Consider the following 19146-nt stretch of genomic DNA (forward strand, 5'->3'; position numbering starts at 1 on the left):
ATGTTAACCCCCTCTAGTGGTTAAATAACCCCCTCAAATCTCACCACTACCATTTGGAGGACGGATTATCATCATCACTACCACGATGGGTGGATCAGCGTCCGGGTTGCGTACTTGAACAGCATCACTTCTTCTTCTTCTTCTTCTTCTCTACTATCTCTCCATCTTTTTTATCCAGGTGTTCTCTCCCTATTTTTTTTTGGAAGGACGCCAACCCCAAACCACGGCAAGTTATCTCCAATAAATTCTGACATTGTCCGTCAGGCGTCAACTCATCGATCCCCCTTTTTTTTTTTTTAAAAAAAAAGGAGCAAATAGGAGGGAGGGGGGGAGGACTTGGATTTTTTTAACAACCCCCCCCTCCCTTTTCTCTCCCTCCCTTATGAATATGCAATTTGTCGTATTTGCTTGTGCTCAGTCCAGTTTCTCTATCACTCTGTGTCTTTTTTTGGTTGAAACGGTAAGATCTACAACAACATGGACTGATTCTTGCTGATTTTTCTGATTTTTTTGTTGGTCCATGCAAGACTTGCAGTGGAAAAATGTCTGTCCAGTTCCCTGAGAGGACCCTTGTTGTCAGAGATGGCATTCTGGTCCGGCACTGTCGCCTCTAAAGTGCCTCGGAAGATTTTATTCATGTTTACCCTATCCCTGTCCGTTACTTACTTATTCTACAGCTTGATGAGTTGTTATAACTCATTGCAGTTCCCACTGCAGGACAACTTTGCTTACCAGGCTCGTTCGGCCAATACCGAGGAAACAATTCTAGCCAGGGAGCAACTTTATTCCACTTCACAAGGGTTCGATACCGGGACTACGTTGCTCTCCATCGTGGACCGGCATGCCACTATCCGGCGTACATCCCCTTCCACCACTACTACTACTACTACTGACTCCATTCGACCCCGGTTGGCTACGGAAGTCGAACTACGGGTGAACTGCACCTCGGATTACGGCGAGAAGAAACTGCCTCAAGCTATTATCATCGGGGTGAAGAAAGGTGGAACCCGAGCCCTCCTGGAGGCGCTCAGGGTGCATCCGGACGTCCGAGCTGTTGGGAATGAGCCGCATTTCTTTGATAGGAACTACGAAAAAGGGCTGGATTGGTATAGGTGAGTTGAAAGGTTCTTATTTGGGGTTCATTGGGGGTTGGAATGGGTTTTTTTGGGTGATTTTTAAAGGGAAATGTGGTTATTTTGAAGGGATTTTTTTAAATTTTGGTTTTATTATGAGGAGGATGAGGGGGGAATCTTTAGAGTAGGGGTCGGGAACCTTTTTTGATGAAGAGAGACATAAATATATTCATATTTTCTAATGTTATTGCTTGAGAGTCATTATTCGGATTTAAAAGTCAAAATACATATAAATACATATGTTTTTAATAATTTCACCACCAAAACTACTTCTCACATTCTTATGAAGTTGCTAATAAATGAAAGTATGCATTCCAAAAGAGTCTAATGCAAAAAAAAAAATAGATTAAAGCAGCTCTAGATGTAGTATCTAGTTTCCATATTTTAAAAATAATAATCGGACTACTATTATTATTAAATAAAATAATCTCAGATTTTTTATTAGTACTTGGTTTTCATATTTTAGTTCACAAATTAGCCAAATCTACCTATCAAAAGAGCCACATTTGGCTCCTGAGCCATAGGTTCCCTACCCCTGCTTTTAGAGTGAAGTTCTGCCTTGACTTTTTCCAAAACTTGAGAATATACTTTTTTGGTTGGAGATGGAAAAATGTGAGTTTAAGAGTAAGAAAATAACCCAGAGGAGGATAATATTGCATGGTGAAGCTTAAAGGAAATTTTATATTGTCGATAAACATGGATGTGGCTATAATAGTCTTGATTTTTATATTTTGGGAATATGTATTAGTGATAAATGAAGTATAAAATTGGTCAATTTGCAGAATAATTGGTGGAATATCCTGGAAGGGCATGGAAAGTTTTGGAAAAGTTTTATGGAGGAATGGAAATGCCTACCTATTTTTGTCGGTGAGTTAAAATGTGGAGTACATCTTGACTTTAATGATTCCATCATAGTCATTTTTGGGTCCAAAAATCACTGCAAAAAAGGAAAGTTTGCATGTTAGAATATATTTTACACAAAGGGTTAACTTAGATTCTGGTAATTAGCTCATAGGGGAACAAAAATGTCGATTTTTGTGCAAAAAATGTCTATTTTTTGCAAGCCACCTTCAAAAGTTTGGCTAAAACACTTGGATTTTTACAATTTAGGTCCGTTTTTTTGGAGAAGTTTCTTTATATAAGGGTGAAGGAGTGCGAACTTTAAGATGTAATTCATCTTGTAAATAAGTTGCTGGCATTTATACATTTGCCCTTTGGAAAAACTGCAAATAGTTGCCCAAAAAAAAGCTTTTTGGACACAAAATATGTGATAAATGAGTTAAAATTATGCAATGAAGGGAATAGAATTCTCCTGTTTTTATTCTTAATTCTGTGATCAAGCTGTGTATTGTAGCATTAGCGCCACCTAGTGTTCTGGATCAGAGAAATCTGATAATACTAAAAACGTGATGAAACGATGGGATGTAGCTTTGCAAAGATTTTCTATAAAAAACAGGCAATTCAGGTTATATTTTGCACAAAACAATTGAAAACATATTGCGTGATAATATGATATTCAGTGTATTATAATTCTTGAGCCTTGTGTGTTTTGACAAGAGCTTTAGAGAGCACTAAAGCTACTTGACTTTAAAATTGTCAAAAGCACAATGTCTCCTTTAAAGTAGAGCTAAGTACTATGTCTCAATAATGAGCTGTTTGTTAAAATCCCCACAAGAAATCCAACTTATTCAACGATGAGAGCATTTTTTACATTCAGTACTGTGCAGAATTCTCTCATGTTGGGCCAACGCTTTTCCCACTCGAGTGTGCGTGTCCAAGGATGTGTGTGCGTGTTTACGCTCCTTTTCATGAGCCTCGCCGACGCCGCCGCCGCCGCCGTTGCTGACATTCACCCCGACTGCAGCTTTATTAGCTAGAAAAGAAGCTTGTATATCATCGCCGTGTTTGCCGGCGTAGGGGAAGAAAAAAAAAATGAATTTGAAGGTTCACTCGTGGTCAGCCGGTCACGGGATGATGTGCGTGACCGGCTGTTTGGTCGCCGGACGTTTGGTCGCCGGTCAAATAAACTTAGATATTAAACAGTACTTGGATATCAAACAGTACTTGGATATCAAACAGTACTTGGATATCAAACAGTACTTGGATATCAAACAGTACTTGGATATCAAACAGTACTTGGATATCAAACAGTACTCAGATATCAAACAGTACTCAGATATTAAACAGTACTTAGATATTAAACAGTACTCAGATATTAAACAGTACTCAGATATTAAACAGTACTTAAATATTAAACAGTACTTAGAAATCGAACAGTACTCAGATATCAAACAGTACTCAGATATTAAACAGTACTCAGATATTAAACAGTACTCAGATATTAAACAGTACTCAGATATTAAACAGTACTCAGATATTAAACAGTACTTAGATATCAAACAGTACTCAGATATTAAACAGTACTCGAATATCAAACAGTACTTAGAAATCAAACAGTACTTAGATATTAAACACTACTCAGATATTAAACAGTACTCAGACATTAAACAGTACTTAGATATTGAACAGTACTCAGATATTAAACAGTACTCAGATATTAAACAGTACTCAGATATTAAACAGTTCTTAGATTATAAACAGTACTTAGATATTAAACAGTACTTAGATATTAAACAGTACTTCGATATTAAACTCTCTCTCTCTCATAGATATTAAACTCTCTCATGAATACCAACCAAAAGGGACCAAAAGACCGGCGACCAAACGTCCAAGCACCGATGATGTGCGACTGTGGGAACGGGAATTTATGTTTTTGGGCAATAGGAGTCAATGAGATACTGAAAATCGCTTGTTGTTATTTATTTGTTTGAGTTATTTTTCCTGGGTGAAGCCAGTCTGTTGCTGTCGACGCCCGGGCATCTGTTTGTCTGCCGGAGCTGACACGCTTTTGGCTCCAAGTTTGGCCTCTGTTAATGCAGCATCTTTCATGAGGTGCAAGAGAGGCTCATTACGCCGTGAACATGTCATGCTTACATGAATAAATGTGACTTTTAGGGCCCATCAAATAAACAAATCTCTTAAGAGGCTTCCATTTAAGTCCAAATCTGTCGCTGTCCAGCACCAAATGTTAATGGAATCCCGTTGTTGCAATGTGTGTGTACTGGTCACTTGTTGCTTGGTAGAATTTGGGTTTACTTAACATTACATATTTAATAGATTATTTTCTATGCGGATTTTCTTTTGGAGTGATTCTTCAATTTTAACCCATTCATGCACAATTCATATTTATGATAAAATGCTTACAGTTAGCATTTAATCAAGTAAATACTACAAAATTAAATTTAAGTGTGTTATTAAGGGTCATGAGGACTGGATTCAATTTTCAATATTATTTTGTTATGACATTTTATTGATTTAATTTAAAATATAGTAGTGGTTAGTAATTAAATAATAAATGTTCAATTTATGTATTAGGTGAACAAAAATATTCACTTGCTTATGAAGGGTTAAAGCTTTTAAGTAGTTTAAATAGTCATTTGCTCTTAATTCACTTATTTACGTATTTTTACGACTATAGTGCGCACCACATTAAAAGGCGCACCGTCAATGATTTTTTTTTTTGCATATATAAAGCACACTGGATTATTTTGTAGAAAATTTAAGACTTTTAAGTGCGCCTTATAGTCCTGAAAATACGGTAACTTTTGACCAACATCTGTAAAAAAGTGAACAAAAAAACATACCTTTTTCCGTTTTTGTGCTATTTTCTGACATCCAAGCATCAAAGTTCAACTTTAGAAAGTTCTTAACCTGAAAATATATAAAATAAAAAATATTAGGATTAATTGCCATCATTTATCATCCATAGTCCATCAAAAAACGCAATTTTGCATCCATAACTTATAATATTTCTAATTAATAGCGTGTTGCATTCAGGAAAAAAGGTAGATTTTCCTGTCTCTTTTTTTATTAACAAGCGTTTACAGATGATTTCATCATCAAAGAGTTTTGTTTTGTATTTTATCGTGTACAATTCACAGATGAAAAGAATTGACGCGGAACATGTTGTTTGTGAATAATGCATTTTCATGCCTACGCTTGTGAGAATTTACGTGCACTTAACGGTCGCAGGTTGACAATCGGTTACAGATGTGGGCTACCATTTGACATTAAGACGCTTCAAAATAAAATAAATTTAAGGCGCTGACACCTGCTAGGCAATTTGATACAAATGATAAGTACAATTGGACGCCAAAAACATCATCAGTGTTTTCATTACACAGATTTAAAGTATGTGTTAAACTGCTGTTTGTTTCTATGCGATTTTCTTGAAGATTTCCACCAGGGGTAGGGAAGCTATGGCTCGGGAGCCACATGTGGCTCTTTTGATAAGTGCATCTGGCTTTTTGCTAACCTGTGAGCTAAAATATGGAAACCAATAGATATTATAAGGCACCCTGTCTATTTTGTAGAAAATTTAAGACTTTTAAGTGCGCATTATAGTCGTGAAAATACGGTAAATACATCTAGAAGCGATTTAAACTTCATTTTTTTGCAGTAGACTCTTCTGGGTTTTGCATCCTTATTGATTAGCAATAGCATAATAATATTTTTAAAAATATTCATTTTTTTTCACTTTAAAAGTGGTGAAATTATCCAAAAAAATTGTATTTTGACTTTTAAATTCGTAGTATAGCTCACAAGAAATATCATTCCATAAATATTGGAACAACGACACTATAAGTTTAAATCTATCATAATAGATTTGACATTTTTATATAAATTATTACAAAATCTGAATGCCTTTTTCCAAGATTAAATCATAAGTATAAGAAAACCCTTTTGTTCACAATCAACATGAAAATGACATTCCCGAAAATGCCAGCTTCTGAAATGATAAATATTTAGAATTAATTGGTAAAAAAACGGGCTAGCGTTTGCCTTTTTGAATTTAATTATTGCAAAAATAATGAATAATTGAGGCTTGTTGTGTTTTCGTCGTCCTCAAACGTTCCCTATATTGGCGACTGCTACCTTTTTTATCAGCTCTCATGGACATTTGTCTCTGTGTTTTGGGATTAATTAGCAATGTAGAACTATCTTTACTATGCACAGAGGATTTCTAGCCAACTGGCGCTTGGAACGTTCTAAGAGGAGGCGCAAATGTCGTGAGGATTCCAAATCATCTCCTCTCCTGAGCATGACTCAACCTCACTCCGCCTAACCATCGAATACAGTTAATCAAAAAAACTGGAGATTTGAATGTATCAGAGTTTCGTGATCGGGCATTTGGTCGCCGGTCAAATGTACTTAGATATTAAACAGTGCTTAGATGTTAAACAGTACTTAGATATTAAACAGTACTTGGATATTAAACAGTACTTGGATATTAAACAGTACTTGGATATTAAACAGTACTTAGATATTAAACAGTACTTAGATATTAAACAGTACTGAGATATTAAACAGTACTGAGATATTAAACAGTACTTAGATATTAAACAGTACTTAGAGATTAATCAGTACTTAGATATTAATCAGTACTTAGATATTAATCAGTACTTAGATATTAAACAGTGCTTAGGTATTAAACTCTCTCTTAGATATTTAACAGTACTTAGATATCAAACAGTACTTGGATATTAAACAGTACTTAGATATTAAACAGTACTTAGATATTAAACAATACTTAAATATTAAACTTTCTCTCTCTTAGATAGTAAACAGTACTTAAATATTACTCTCTCTCTTAGATATTAAACAGTACTTAAATATTAAACAATACTTAAATATTAAACGTTCTCTCTCTTAGATAGTAAACAGTACTTAAATATTACTCTCTCTCTTAGATATTAAACAGTACTTAAATATTAAACAATACTTAAATATTAAACGTTCTCTCTCTTAGATAGTAAACAGTACTTAGATATTAAACAGTACTTAAATATTAAACTCTCTCTCTCAGATATTTCTCTCTTGATTATAAATTTGAGATCTGGCTTCAACAGTAAACTCTCTGTCACCATTTGACCAGCGCCTAAAAGACCCGCGACCAAACGTCCAAGCACCCCGAGTTTAATCCCACATTTAAGCGACTCTCTGGCCTTAATTTGAGCCTACATTTCTTCGGATCACCTTCAACAGTCCTCCGAAATCAAAGCAAGGACAAAAAAAATATTCTAGTCCGTTTATAACATAAAAAACCCCATCGCAAACCCTTTTTTCGCCGTTTCGGATAATCCCCCCCGTCTTTCACTCCCCAAAAAAAAATCATGTGTGACCAAGTCGGCATAAAAGGGGCAGAAGGGCGAGAATTTCCCATTTGAATGGAAGTACGACATTCTCATTCTGTCTTTTTTTTTTTTTCAAAAGCTTTCACACTCTGAGGACACGGCGTGCAATAATAAAAATGGAAGTCATTAAGAAATCTGACGTCTCCTCAAACATCCTGGCGGTCATTCGCAGGGAAATTGCAGTTAAAGGTTTTTTTTTTTTAAACTTTTTAATATTCCAAAAGGGATTCTAGGCAGTCAAGGACGTTAGACAACAGCTCGGTTATAAGTTTTCACGTGCGTAGAATCGGCGGCGTGTTCAATATTTATACGGCAAATAAATCATACGACGGTGAACCAGAACAAAAAAGCAAGAGAGGTTTGCGAGCTCTAATATCTTTGTGTTATTAAAATGACATTTTAACCCCCCTTTGTGCAATAAAAGCCGAGGGGCAAGCCTATAAATCTTTTACCCACCACCTTCAGGGCTACAAAGCAGCATTGAAAAATGACTTATCGATAGTTTCCTCCTCCGACGCCATTAGTTCTAAAATACACAGTTTTTTTTTAGTCCAGAACTACTATATTTTTACAGTTATTATTACAGGAGAACCTTTAGACTTTTGATTGGTTCAGTCTTCCTAAATGGTCTTAATTACGAACACAATTGCGTGACACTTTTTTCTAAAATTGAGCAATTTAAGAGAAGTGTGTCGGGTTGATTATTTTTAATTTTGTCAATGTTCTCGGTTGTTTCTGATTTTCTGTTCATAGCAGACATGAAGTGGAAAATTACAACCCTAGTTACAAAAAGGATTTTTTTTTTAAATTGATATTTTAAGGGATTGAATTTGAGGATGTCTTGGGGTAGGCTCCAGCACCCCTTGTTAGGATAAGTGGCATTGAAAATTAAAGAAAGTTGAATATTGTACATCAAGGTTGTCAGACTATTTTAGATATAATATTTAGACTTTTTTATAAATGGATTAAAAGCCCTGAATATTCCGTTTTTTATAGATCCAAAACAATGTTTAATTTAGCTTTTTTTTAATAGATTTTTAGATTTTACAACGTGATTTTTGAACAAAAAACTGAGAAAAATGATTAAAAAATGACAATTATTGATTCAAAAGGGGGGAAATCAGGAAATTTAATATTCATATATAAATAAACTGGATTAAAAGCCCTGAATATTCAGTTTTTTTTTATATATCTAAAAGAATGTTAATTTTAGCTTTTTTTAAATATATTTTTAGATTTTACAAAATGATTTTTGAACTAAAAACAGAAAAAAATGATTAAAAAATGACAATTATTGATTTGAATGAGGGAAAATCAGGAAATTTACTATACATCTATACTCTTCATTTTAATTTGATCCTAAAACAGAAAAACGGCACTCATTTACTTCCCCGGGCCACACAAAATGATGTGGCGGGCCAAATTTGGCCCCCGTGCCGCCACTTTGACATCTATCATAAGCAATGTTCCCTCTAATCGCGCACTACTCTCGTCTTCTCTGCGCAGCAGCAATCATATGGCGCGCAGTAAATAAAATCCAAACTTCGATGGATCATTAATCATAAGCCTTCACAGTCATTCTTGACAATCCTGACAGTCTTACATTGAAATAAACAGTTACTTATCATTTAAAAGACAAAAATTAAAAGCTTAAAAACCCTCCGAGTGGCACCTAACAAAACTTTTCTCGAGTAGCCTAGCGTAGCGCTACTCAAGCACGGGAAAAGAAAGCCATTAAGTCAATATGGGATTCAGAAGATATAACAGTTCATTCATGGCAAGACTGTCAACGGATTGTGCTACAGTCGAACAGTATGTGCTCGGGAACGCAATCTATGGTCACAACGCAATTGCCTGGGTGACAGCGAGGAGATGGATTCAATTGTGTAGCCCGAAAGCAAAAGGTCTAAATCCAGTGTTTATCCTGAGCTTAGCTCCACTTTTCTTGACCTCGCCGGCTTCTTTGCACGGCGACCAAATGACTATACGGTAGGGCCTCCGCCACATACATCCCTCGAGTGGTTGCCTGCCTGCCGTCAATTCCAGCTGGATCTGTACACGGCTAGTCTTTTCCTCGGATGTGGAAGGGAATCTGTCGAGGTTTGATAAGACGGTGGCGGGGGCTCAGTGGGACGCAAATGTTGGCTGGAGTGGTGGAATTCCAATTTGATTTCAGTAGCGTGCAATGGGACATGGGAGAATGTTGCATTTACATGCATTCTTTGTCTATGACATTGCCTTCCACAAACATGGTGGGACTTTATTAAGGGACAGAGCTATTGTTGTTGGTTTTGGATCAAGACTATATGTACACAGTACATAGGAGCAGGAAAGTGTAAATTGTATTGGAAAGATGGAGAGAATGTATTTGTGTTGTTGCCTGATAATGTATTTAATGTACTATTTTGTGTCAATGACTTAGAATTTCTGAAAAGAAAACTTTAGACTTATCCAGAAGTGTTTTTTTCACTTGAAGGTATACAGAGGTTGCAACTGTATGTATGTATACGGAAAAGACCAATTTTTGATATAGTTATATATATATTTTTAAATAAATGGATTAAATGAACTGGATTAAAGGCGCTGAATATTCAGTTTTTTTTATAGATCTAAAGAAATGATTATTTTAAGCGTATTTTATATATTTTTAGATTTTACAAGATGATTTTTGAACTAAAAAACTATTTTAGATATAATATTTAGATTTTTTTTAATAAATGGATTAAATTAACTGGATTAAAAGCCCTGAATATTCAGTTTTTTTATAGACTTTGTTTTAAAATATATTTTTAGATTTTACAAAATGATTTTTTTAACCCAAAACACAGAAAAATGATTAAAAATGACAATTATTGATATAAAAGGGGGAAAATCAGGAAATTTAATATAAATCTATACTCTTCATTTTAATTTAATGCTAAAACAAAATCGGCACTCATGATTTACTTTCCCGGGCCACACAAAATGATACGGCGGGCCAGATTTGGCCCTCACACCGCCACTTTGACACCTGTGGAATAAATAGCCTAACATCCATCCAATAAGCCTGGATGATGGTGTAGTAGTTAACTGGCTTGACTTCAATGCAGGCAAACGTGGAATTGATTCCAACTCAATGGCACTATGATTGGGAGTCTGAATAGTTGTCTGTCTCTTTGTACCCTACGGCTGACTGGCGACCATTCAAGGGTGTAGTCCGACAAGTCATTTGGGATAAAGTCCAGCAACCCCCAAACGGCAAAAAAAGACCAGTAAGGTTATTTTTGCAAAAAAACATATTTCATCTTAAAATGTAAATAAAGCGCACCAGTATTGGCACTAGTTAGGCAGACACGGGTGCTTAGCAACCCTTCCTCTCGCACAAATTACACGCATGAAGGAAATGTTTGGCCAAATGTGTGTTTTGAAGGGCATTTAATTGCAGCTTGGATAATGTTCCATCTCTTGAAGAGTAACGGTTGGCAAGCAACGTCATTCTGTTCCTATCGTCGTGTCTGTCCATCTGCCGGTGCTTTAGTCAGATCATATTTATCGAGTGGATGGACGGGTGTGACATTTACAAGAGGGTTTCATTCAAATAAAGATTATGTACAGACACGCATGAGGAAAAGTTGTACCGATATCTTGAATTAGACGGTTGAATGCACAACATTGCATTGATTAAGTACAGGGAAGGAAGTGGATTAGGTGCTAAGAATATTTTTGTTTTTAAATAGTTAGAGAGAATAACATTGGGAACTGTTGCCAAAAGGGAACTAGTAAAAAAAGAATGGAGTTTTCTCATTTCAGGTAATGAGTTATATGGTTTTTAATCGATCTGTAAGAGTAAGATATTTGTTACCATCTCTCAAAATTATATTCATGAGAGAGTTTAACATCCAAGTACTGTTTAATATCTAAGTATTGTTTAATATCTAAGTACTGTTTAATATCTAAGTAGTGTTTAATATCTAAGTACTGTTTAATATCTAGGTACTGTTTAATATCTAAGTACTGTTTAATATCTAAGTACTGTTTAATAGCTAAGTACTGTTTAATATCTAAGTACTGTTTAATATCTAAGTCCTGTTTAATATCTAAGTATTTTTTAATATCTAAGTACTGTTCAATATCTAAGTACTGTTCAATATCTAAGTACTGTTAAATATCTAAGTACTGTTTAATATCTAAGTACTGTTTAATACCTAAGTACTGTTTAATACCTAAGTACTGTTTAATATCTAAGTACATTTGACCAGCGACCAAAAAAACGGCGACCAAACGTCCGCTGACCAAACGTCCGGTCACGGAAGGCGCCCAAACTCATTGCTAATGACACTAAAAATGTATTATATAAACAATATTTATAGTAAAACAATTAAATTATTTAAATGATTTATATTTGAATACTTTTGACAAGATTATATAATTTACTTGGAATACAAAAACACATTTTAGCTTGACTTTAATGCTACTTTCTATATTAATTCCTAATGACAAAACAGTCTAAACTTTAGCAACTCAGTTATACTAATTTTTCTCAGATTTTGGATGATTACTAAAACAAAACAAGAAAAATACAAACCAGGCTGTGACATTTTTGGTCCAAAAAGTGTTAGAGAAAAGCTTTAGAAAAACCTGAATAGGCCGAACAAATCTTTAGTGCTACTTTAAAAGTGTTTTTTCAGTCGTCCTTGTTGATCCAACTCCTAACAAAATAAGGGTCATAAAAACGCCACCAAAAACCCTCCAGTCGAAATTAAGGATAATGCTTAAAACATGTTATATTAATGCTAACCTGAATTTCACTATTCAGTTTCATCTTTCTTCTTGCGTGTCGGTAAGTTTTTGTTTTGACTCAATAGAGCTTCAAATTTGCTCTGAGATGAATGAGTTTGATCTTATTGTGTTTCCGGAAAGTCTTTGGAAGGAGCAATAAAAGTCTCCAGCCCCTTTTTTTTTGCATATTGATGTGAATAAAAAAGAAAAAGAAGAAGAAAAAAAAGTAGTAGCAGTTAATGGATATCGTCCTTTCGTCTTTTTGGGCATGTTCCCAATTGATGTGCCATTCCGCTCTCACTCTGGCAGTCACGCTCGAATGCTTTCAAGTGAAGCTCTATTTTACTTTATTATTTTTTTTTTCTATTCCCCGTCTTCTAATAGCGTGCTAGCCGTGGGTTATGCTTTTTTTTTTTCCATCGCGGCTCACATCTACGTTATGTTTGTGTCCATCAAAAGACATACATAGTACACGTTTGGAAATGAAACCGACATAGCAACTCCCCGCGTGTCAAATCATGTACATTCCATATGGAAAATAAGAATATACAGCAGGGGTTGGGGAAGCTTTTTTGAAAGAGAGAGATAAATAATTCCTATTTTTATATGTTATTCCTTATGAGACATATTCACAATTTAAAAAGTCAAAATACATGAAGTTTTGCAGTCATTTGAATCACTTTTAAAGTAGAAAAAGTGTCTGAATTATTTTGATAGCATTTTTATGCTGTTGCTAGTCTATGAGATCAATGAGTATCAATGAGAAAATGGATGCCGAAGAATTTAAAAGTCAAAATATATGAAAATATGCACATTTTTTTTAGTCATTTCACTACTTTTGAAGGACAAAAAGTCTCTGAATTCCTTTAAAAAGATTGTTACGCTGTTGCTAATCAATGAATATCAATGAGATCAATGAGTATCAATGAGAAAATGGATGCAGAAGCATTTAAAAGTAAAAATATATGAAAATGCACATTTTTAAAGTCATTTTACTACTTTTAAAAAACTATGAATTATTTTGATAGCATTGTTACTCTGTTGCTACTCAATTAATATCAATGAGATCAATGAGATCAATGAGTATCAATGAGTATCAATGAGTATCAATGAGTCTCAATGAGAAAATGGATGCAGAAGAATTTAAAAGTAAAAATATATGAAAATATGCACATTTTTTAGTCATTTTACTACTTTTAAAGTACCAAAACTCCAAATTCCTTTGACAACATTGATACGCTGTTGCTAATCAATGAAGATCAATGAGATCAATGAGTATCAATCAAAATCAATGACACAATCCCAACGTAACGTTCCCATTAGTGCGTTCGGGACACGGCTCTCTCACCACCCATTTCCATATTTTAGCTAAGAGCCATATGTACCCATCACAAGAGCCACATGTGGCTCCCGAGCCATAGCTTCACTACCCCTTGATCTACAGGATGACGTCATTTGGGTGCAAGCCAGAAAAAAACGCCTTTGCCTTCAACAAACGGCCGCGTCTGAGAAAATATGTCTACCCTGGGACAAATGCATGTGCCAATCACACTTGTCAAGATTCCAATTTTCTCCAACACATCTTCACATGCAACGTATCAGCTTCGGGCGATGCTGTCTCATGACGCAAGCTCATGCATTTGTTAAAAAAAAAAAATATATATAAAAATATGACAGGAGCTGTACCCCAGCCAAGATACAACAACTGTTGGGAATACGCTTCCTAAGTCTGTCCGTGAGCTTACTGCGTTGAGTAATAGGCCGAGGGACCCGGGTGCCATCACAAATTGTCCAATTACATGTCCGTATGGCTTTGACCATCGCAGAAGAAATTAAATATAAAGACTGTTTGTGAAGAAAACAAATGACTGATTCATATTTGCAGAAATATTCCCTTTCTCCGGGAAACTGGTTAAAAGCTTAAAAGGGAGTTTGTAGCGTTTTTCTTTCCATAATAAGTTAATATTGTCAGTGGTTTGTTTGCATTGGACAATTTCAGTTATTATGGTCAAAGAGTGTTTTTTTAATTCGCTGAAAATCACGATTTGGCCGAGTATAACATTTTTTTTTTTATTAAAACTTAACTACAAATGCTTGGAATGATGATAAGTACATAATTTAATTGAGTCAAAAAAAAAATGTGACATTATATACAATGTAAATTTGAGTCTCTGACTTCGTTTGTTTGCAAGGGACAATTTTGAAGTATATTTTTGCAATTGATCTTTCATTTTTGTTAAGCCCAAAGAGGGGTTAAGAGCTTTTTTGCTGTCGAAAAATTGTAACGAAAACGAGACGTAATTCTTTGACCAAATTCTTGGAATCATTGAGGAAATTCGTTAAAATTAGTTGATAGCCTAAATGTTTTTTTATATGTTTAACGGGTTTTAGGTAAAGCTTGTTATTTAAGAAAAATTCTGAAGAAAAATTCCACGTTTGGTCTACCAAAATCAGTGTGGTATTGGACAAAATGGCGACTCCCTGAGATAACGAAAAATGTCCTATTTATTCTTCTAAAAACACAAGGTTCCCAATACGTTAGGTTTGTAAAAATATACATTTTGCATTCATTTTCCTTCTCTACACATCTCATATCATAGAATTGTATAATATTTTACAGTACTCCGACAATATGACCAGATGTCTGATGGAATCAATATATTTAACATATTTACAATACTATATATTCTTTGGTAACACCTCTTTGTGAAGCATCCTATTTTTTTCCACGCTCAAAAAAGTAGTCAATAAAATCCAACTGAAACAACACCAACCATTTGAACCAACTAAGAATTACTTCTTACATTGTCACTACAAAGAACGAACCGATACAAAGACATGGGTTGTAGGACAATGGCTTTAATTGTCAAGGTGCTTAGAGACTATTTAGTCACAAAAAAAAAATGCATCTTGCTCTCATTCTTCATAACTAACTCCATTAAACCGCAATTCCAAAGACTCGAGAGGCGCGAGCTAATTCTCGTGTTAACGCCCTTGTGAGCAAGCATACAAAAAAAATGCACAATCCGATTGGCTGGCATGTCTGTTGCTGTCCATTGGCTTTCAAGATGCCTGGTGGCTTTGTGTTGTTTACTTATTCATGCTCCGCTCGCTCCCCCAACATCACCGCGGGGTGTTCCGTTCTACTCGTTTTAGCGCAGCGTGAGGCGATGTACTTGGTTGCCATCAACGGCGTTCTAAAGGCGGCCTATATACGCCGAGACGGACTCACGCTTTGAACAAGTGTTGTGACGGTTACGAACTAAGCGTGATATAGATTGAATTAGTCCGAGACATTTTCGGTCACTGATTAGCAAGTCATTTTCATCATCTTTGTTCAGCTTGGAAAATTTTCATTGTTATAGTACAGACGTTTCCCTACTTACGAATATTCAACTTACGAACAAATGGTACATACAAACGTCTGCAAATTGTGTTAATGTCGAAAATGTCGGTAAGTTCGATTTTGTTTACGAGTAGTGCTTCTTTCCGCTGGTTATACCGATGCCTGGCGTTGTGAGAACTTTCATTTGAAACCAAAGTGGCAATAATAAAGAAGCTTGATGCAGGAGAAAGTGGTGAGCATTGCACGGGAATACAACTTGAATCGTTCGATTGTCAGTACCATTTATAAACAGAAATATTGAGCAGCAGGACCCAAATATTGAACCTTGCACAAAGGTTGCAAATCAATTGAATGATGCCATACAGTGCTACCACATTATTTATAATGAAAAAAAGAAGAAAACTATGCAATCGTCATTAGATAGCTTCTTTTGGCCAGTTTTAGGTAAATCTCTCTCTCCATCGCTTTAATGTATGTATACAGTACTGTATGTATTCTTTCTATTTTATTACATGTTATTATACAGTACAAACCAATACTGGTTACTTATACAAGCCTTAAACATACAAATGCACTTATATAAACCTTCAATATACTTATATAGACCTTAAAGATACATTATAATACAAAATATAGCACTGGATCAACTTTAATTTGACCAATTTCAGCTTATGAACACTTTCACCTTATGAACACTTTCACCTTATGAACACCTTCAACTTATGAACACCTTCAACTTATGAACACCTTCAACTTATGAACACCTTCAACTTATGAACACCAACTTATGAACACTTTCAACTTATGAACACCTTCAACTTATGAACACCTTCAACTTATGAACACCTTCAACTTATGAACACCTTCAACTTATGAACACCTTCAACTTATGAACACCTTCAACTTATGAACACCTTCAACTTATGAACACCTTCAACTTATGAACACTTTCAACTTATGAACACTTTCAACCAATCAACACTTTCAACTTATGAACAAGCACTCGGAACCAAACTCATTCGTAAGTAGGGGAGCATCCTTATCCGTTTCATATTTGTCATCGGCAGTCAAAAATCGTTTATGAAGTGAGAGTTATCTTTTCGACTAGATTGCCCTGGACTCAGACAGTTCTTCCCTTGGTGGACATTTTCATACTATATGCTCATATCAATTATTTACTACTCGCCCTTGTAAAATTAAATCAATATTGAATTGTGGTTTGGAAGTAGGGTAAACTGGTCGCATTTTTTGAGTACAAAAGACGCTTAAGGGCAGAAGGCGGCATGGAAAGTCTCTGCCTCTCGTTGCCAGTGTTTGCTCTTCTCTTTAAGGTCGACTTCATTCCGAATCACTATCATTTTCCAGAGTTGGTTGGCGCTCGTACAAAAATCACGCGGGCCGATCATCTCGACTCATTTCCCTACAAATGTGTTTTTTTATTTTTATAGGCAGCAACGCAGCGTGAAATTTTGTAATCAATCTTTAATATTCCTGCTGAGCATTATTTGGCTTGGTAATGGCAACGTACAAACTATCCTTCTCATAACACTGGACTGAATTAAAAGCTTTTGCTAATTACATAGTTCCATTCCAGAGAATGACATAAATGGAACAAGTGCTCATTAGCAAAGCGGCACGCAGATAAGCTCAAAATAATTTAGTGGTTTGATTGAGGACGCAAAATTAAAACTTTTGATACATTAGCCTCCAGATGTCATGTCTTGATGGTTCAAAGTACCCTGCTAAGATTCAAGTTCTGTTTTTAAGGATTTTATGACTCAACTGTTGTGTAGTTAACGGCATCAAGTTTTTAAAATAGTATCATTTCACGGTTTTAGCATTAGCAAACTTAGAGAAGTACTATTAACACTTTACATAAGAACTAGAAGCATTGGTGCATCGAATATTTACCTAGCAAGAGAAAGTACTTTTAAGGTACTGAAAAAACTATGTAGTTTGTTAACTAAACATTTTTCCAATCACATTTTGTGGCGTATAGAAAAAGGTGAAAATCCTTCAACTTTGTTTGCCAATTTAGCCTATTTTCTCGCATATAAGCCGTATTTGTAAAAAAAAAAAAAAACTAATGAATTAATGGTAGGGCTTATACGCGCATAAATTAGACTTGACATACACAAAACTGCAAGGTAACAAAGCCAAAACGCCATAATACAAAAAGGTAAAACTCCCCCAAGTTCAATTCCTAATCTACCATATTTTCTCGCATATAAGCCGTATTCGTAACAATTCTTTTTTACTAAATTCAGGGTAGGGCTTATATGCGCATAAATTAGACTTGACAAAGCCAAATCGCCATAATCCAAACCAATGCAGTTATTTATAAAACACTAAACAAATAATTTTGCCGACGATGAATACAATTTAAGAAAAAAAAACATATCTTGCATTAATTTTGCCGACTATGAATAAAATTTAAGAAAAAAAAACATATCTTGCATAAAACTAGGAAAGAAAACAACGGTTTGTCTCACATATTCAAGCCTTCTAACCCAGCTTCCTAACTACGTATCAACATTTATCCCCAGCCATACATTTCCCTTTAAAACACCTGCTTTTTCGTCTTCTGGACTCCAGGTCAATTTTCTAGCAGTCCAAAAGCCGCATCCTCATCAAAAAAAGGACTTATTTAGCATGAAAGCGTTGCACGGCCGAGGTGACGGAGGTGGACGCCGTAACTAATAGCTTTATTTAATTCAATTTATTGCCTTTGTACGAGAGACAAGCCATTCCCTGGAAGATTCTGTTTTTTTTTTAACTGAAGAGGAAGAGATTAAGGCTCTTGCGAGTGGCCACAAGTCATGGTGGATTTGGCCAGGCCGGATAGCGCCGTGTATAAATCCGCAGAACTAAATGAATATAGGTCCGTGGTGAAATGGGACTGGCAAGCCTGTTTGGTACAAGGATTCTCAATCTCACGGGTTGGGCTATGTTCAACCCGGCTGGGGAATTCATCATAAATGAAGGCTTTGTCAACACGTACGCAAGGGAAAAAGCTTTTGGAATTCAGCGTGGCAGCCCAAAGGAACATGGTAGCCAATAGAATAGCTCGGTTAGCATGAAACGATGGAGGATTTCTCTTTGTTTTTAAAAGTGCTGGACACATTGAAATTCCCAGAGAACTACAACAATAGTCACTTAATATAAAAAGTACTCTTTTTAAATAAAATTAATACTGTCAGAATTGATTTTAAAGTTAGTATCGCATTTTTATGACATAATTACAGTATTTTTCTTAAACATGAGATAGAAAAATCATATTTATTTGATTATTTTAGTGTTTATCATTATTTATTTTCTTAAAATCTGTTGCTAGTTGGCTAAAGTATTCATTTTATTTAATGTTAAAGTTTAATTTGGAAAAAAATATATTTTTTAATTATATTTATCAATTATTAACATATTTTTAGCCACAATTAGATTAATGACATCATCAAGACACGATCATTCCATGCCATACTTTACAATTAAAATGGATTTTATGTTAATAACTGTTAATAGCAGTTAAAGAGCAAAAAAACTACTAACAACATATTAATCCTGAGGTACTTTATGAAAAATATTTACATTTTTAAATAAAAACAAAATCCCTAACGATAATATAAGTCAATAAAATCAATCATAAGAGCTGAATTTA

At 35.0% G+C, this 19146-nt stretch overlaps 1 protein-coding gene across 1 annotated transcript in view; it reads left to right on the forward strand.

Moving 5' to 3' along the window:
* The first annotated feature begins 347 nt into the window (after positions 1-347).
* The window catches only part of hs3st4 (heparan sulfate (glucosamine) 3-O-sulfotransferase 4), a 78596-nt gene continuing 59797 nt past the window's right edge, over positions 348-19146 (forward strand). The window contains exon 1 of the mRNA XM_077733749.1: positions 348-1112. Coding sequence (XP_077589875.1) covers positions 583-1112 — 530 coding nt within the window. The 5' untranslated portion in view covers positions 348-582. The remainder of the gene's footprint in view (positions 1113-19146) is intronic.

This window comes from Stigmatopora nigra, chromosome 15 (genome assembly GCF_051989575.1).
Source record: "Stigmatopora nigra isolate UIUO_SnigA chromosome 15, RoL_Snig_1.1, whole genome shotgun sequence".
Taxonomy (NCBI): domain Eukaryota; kingdom Metazoa; phylum Chordata; class Actinopteri; order Syngnathiformes; family Syngnathidae; genus Stigmatopora; species Stigmatopora nigra.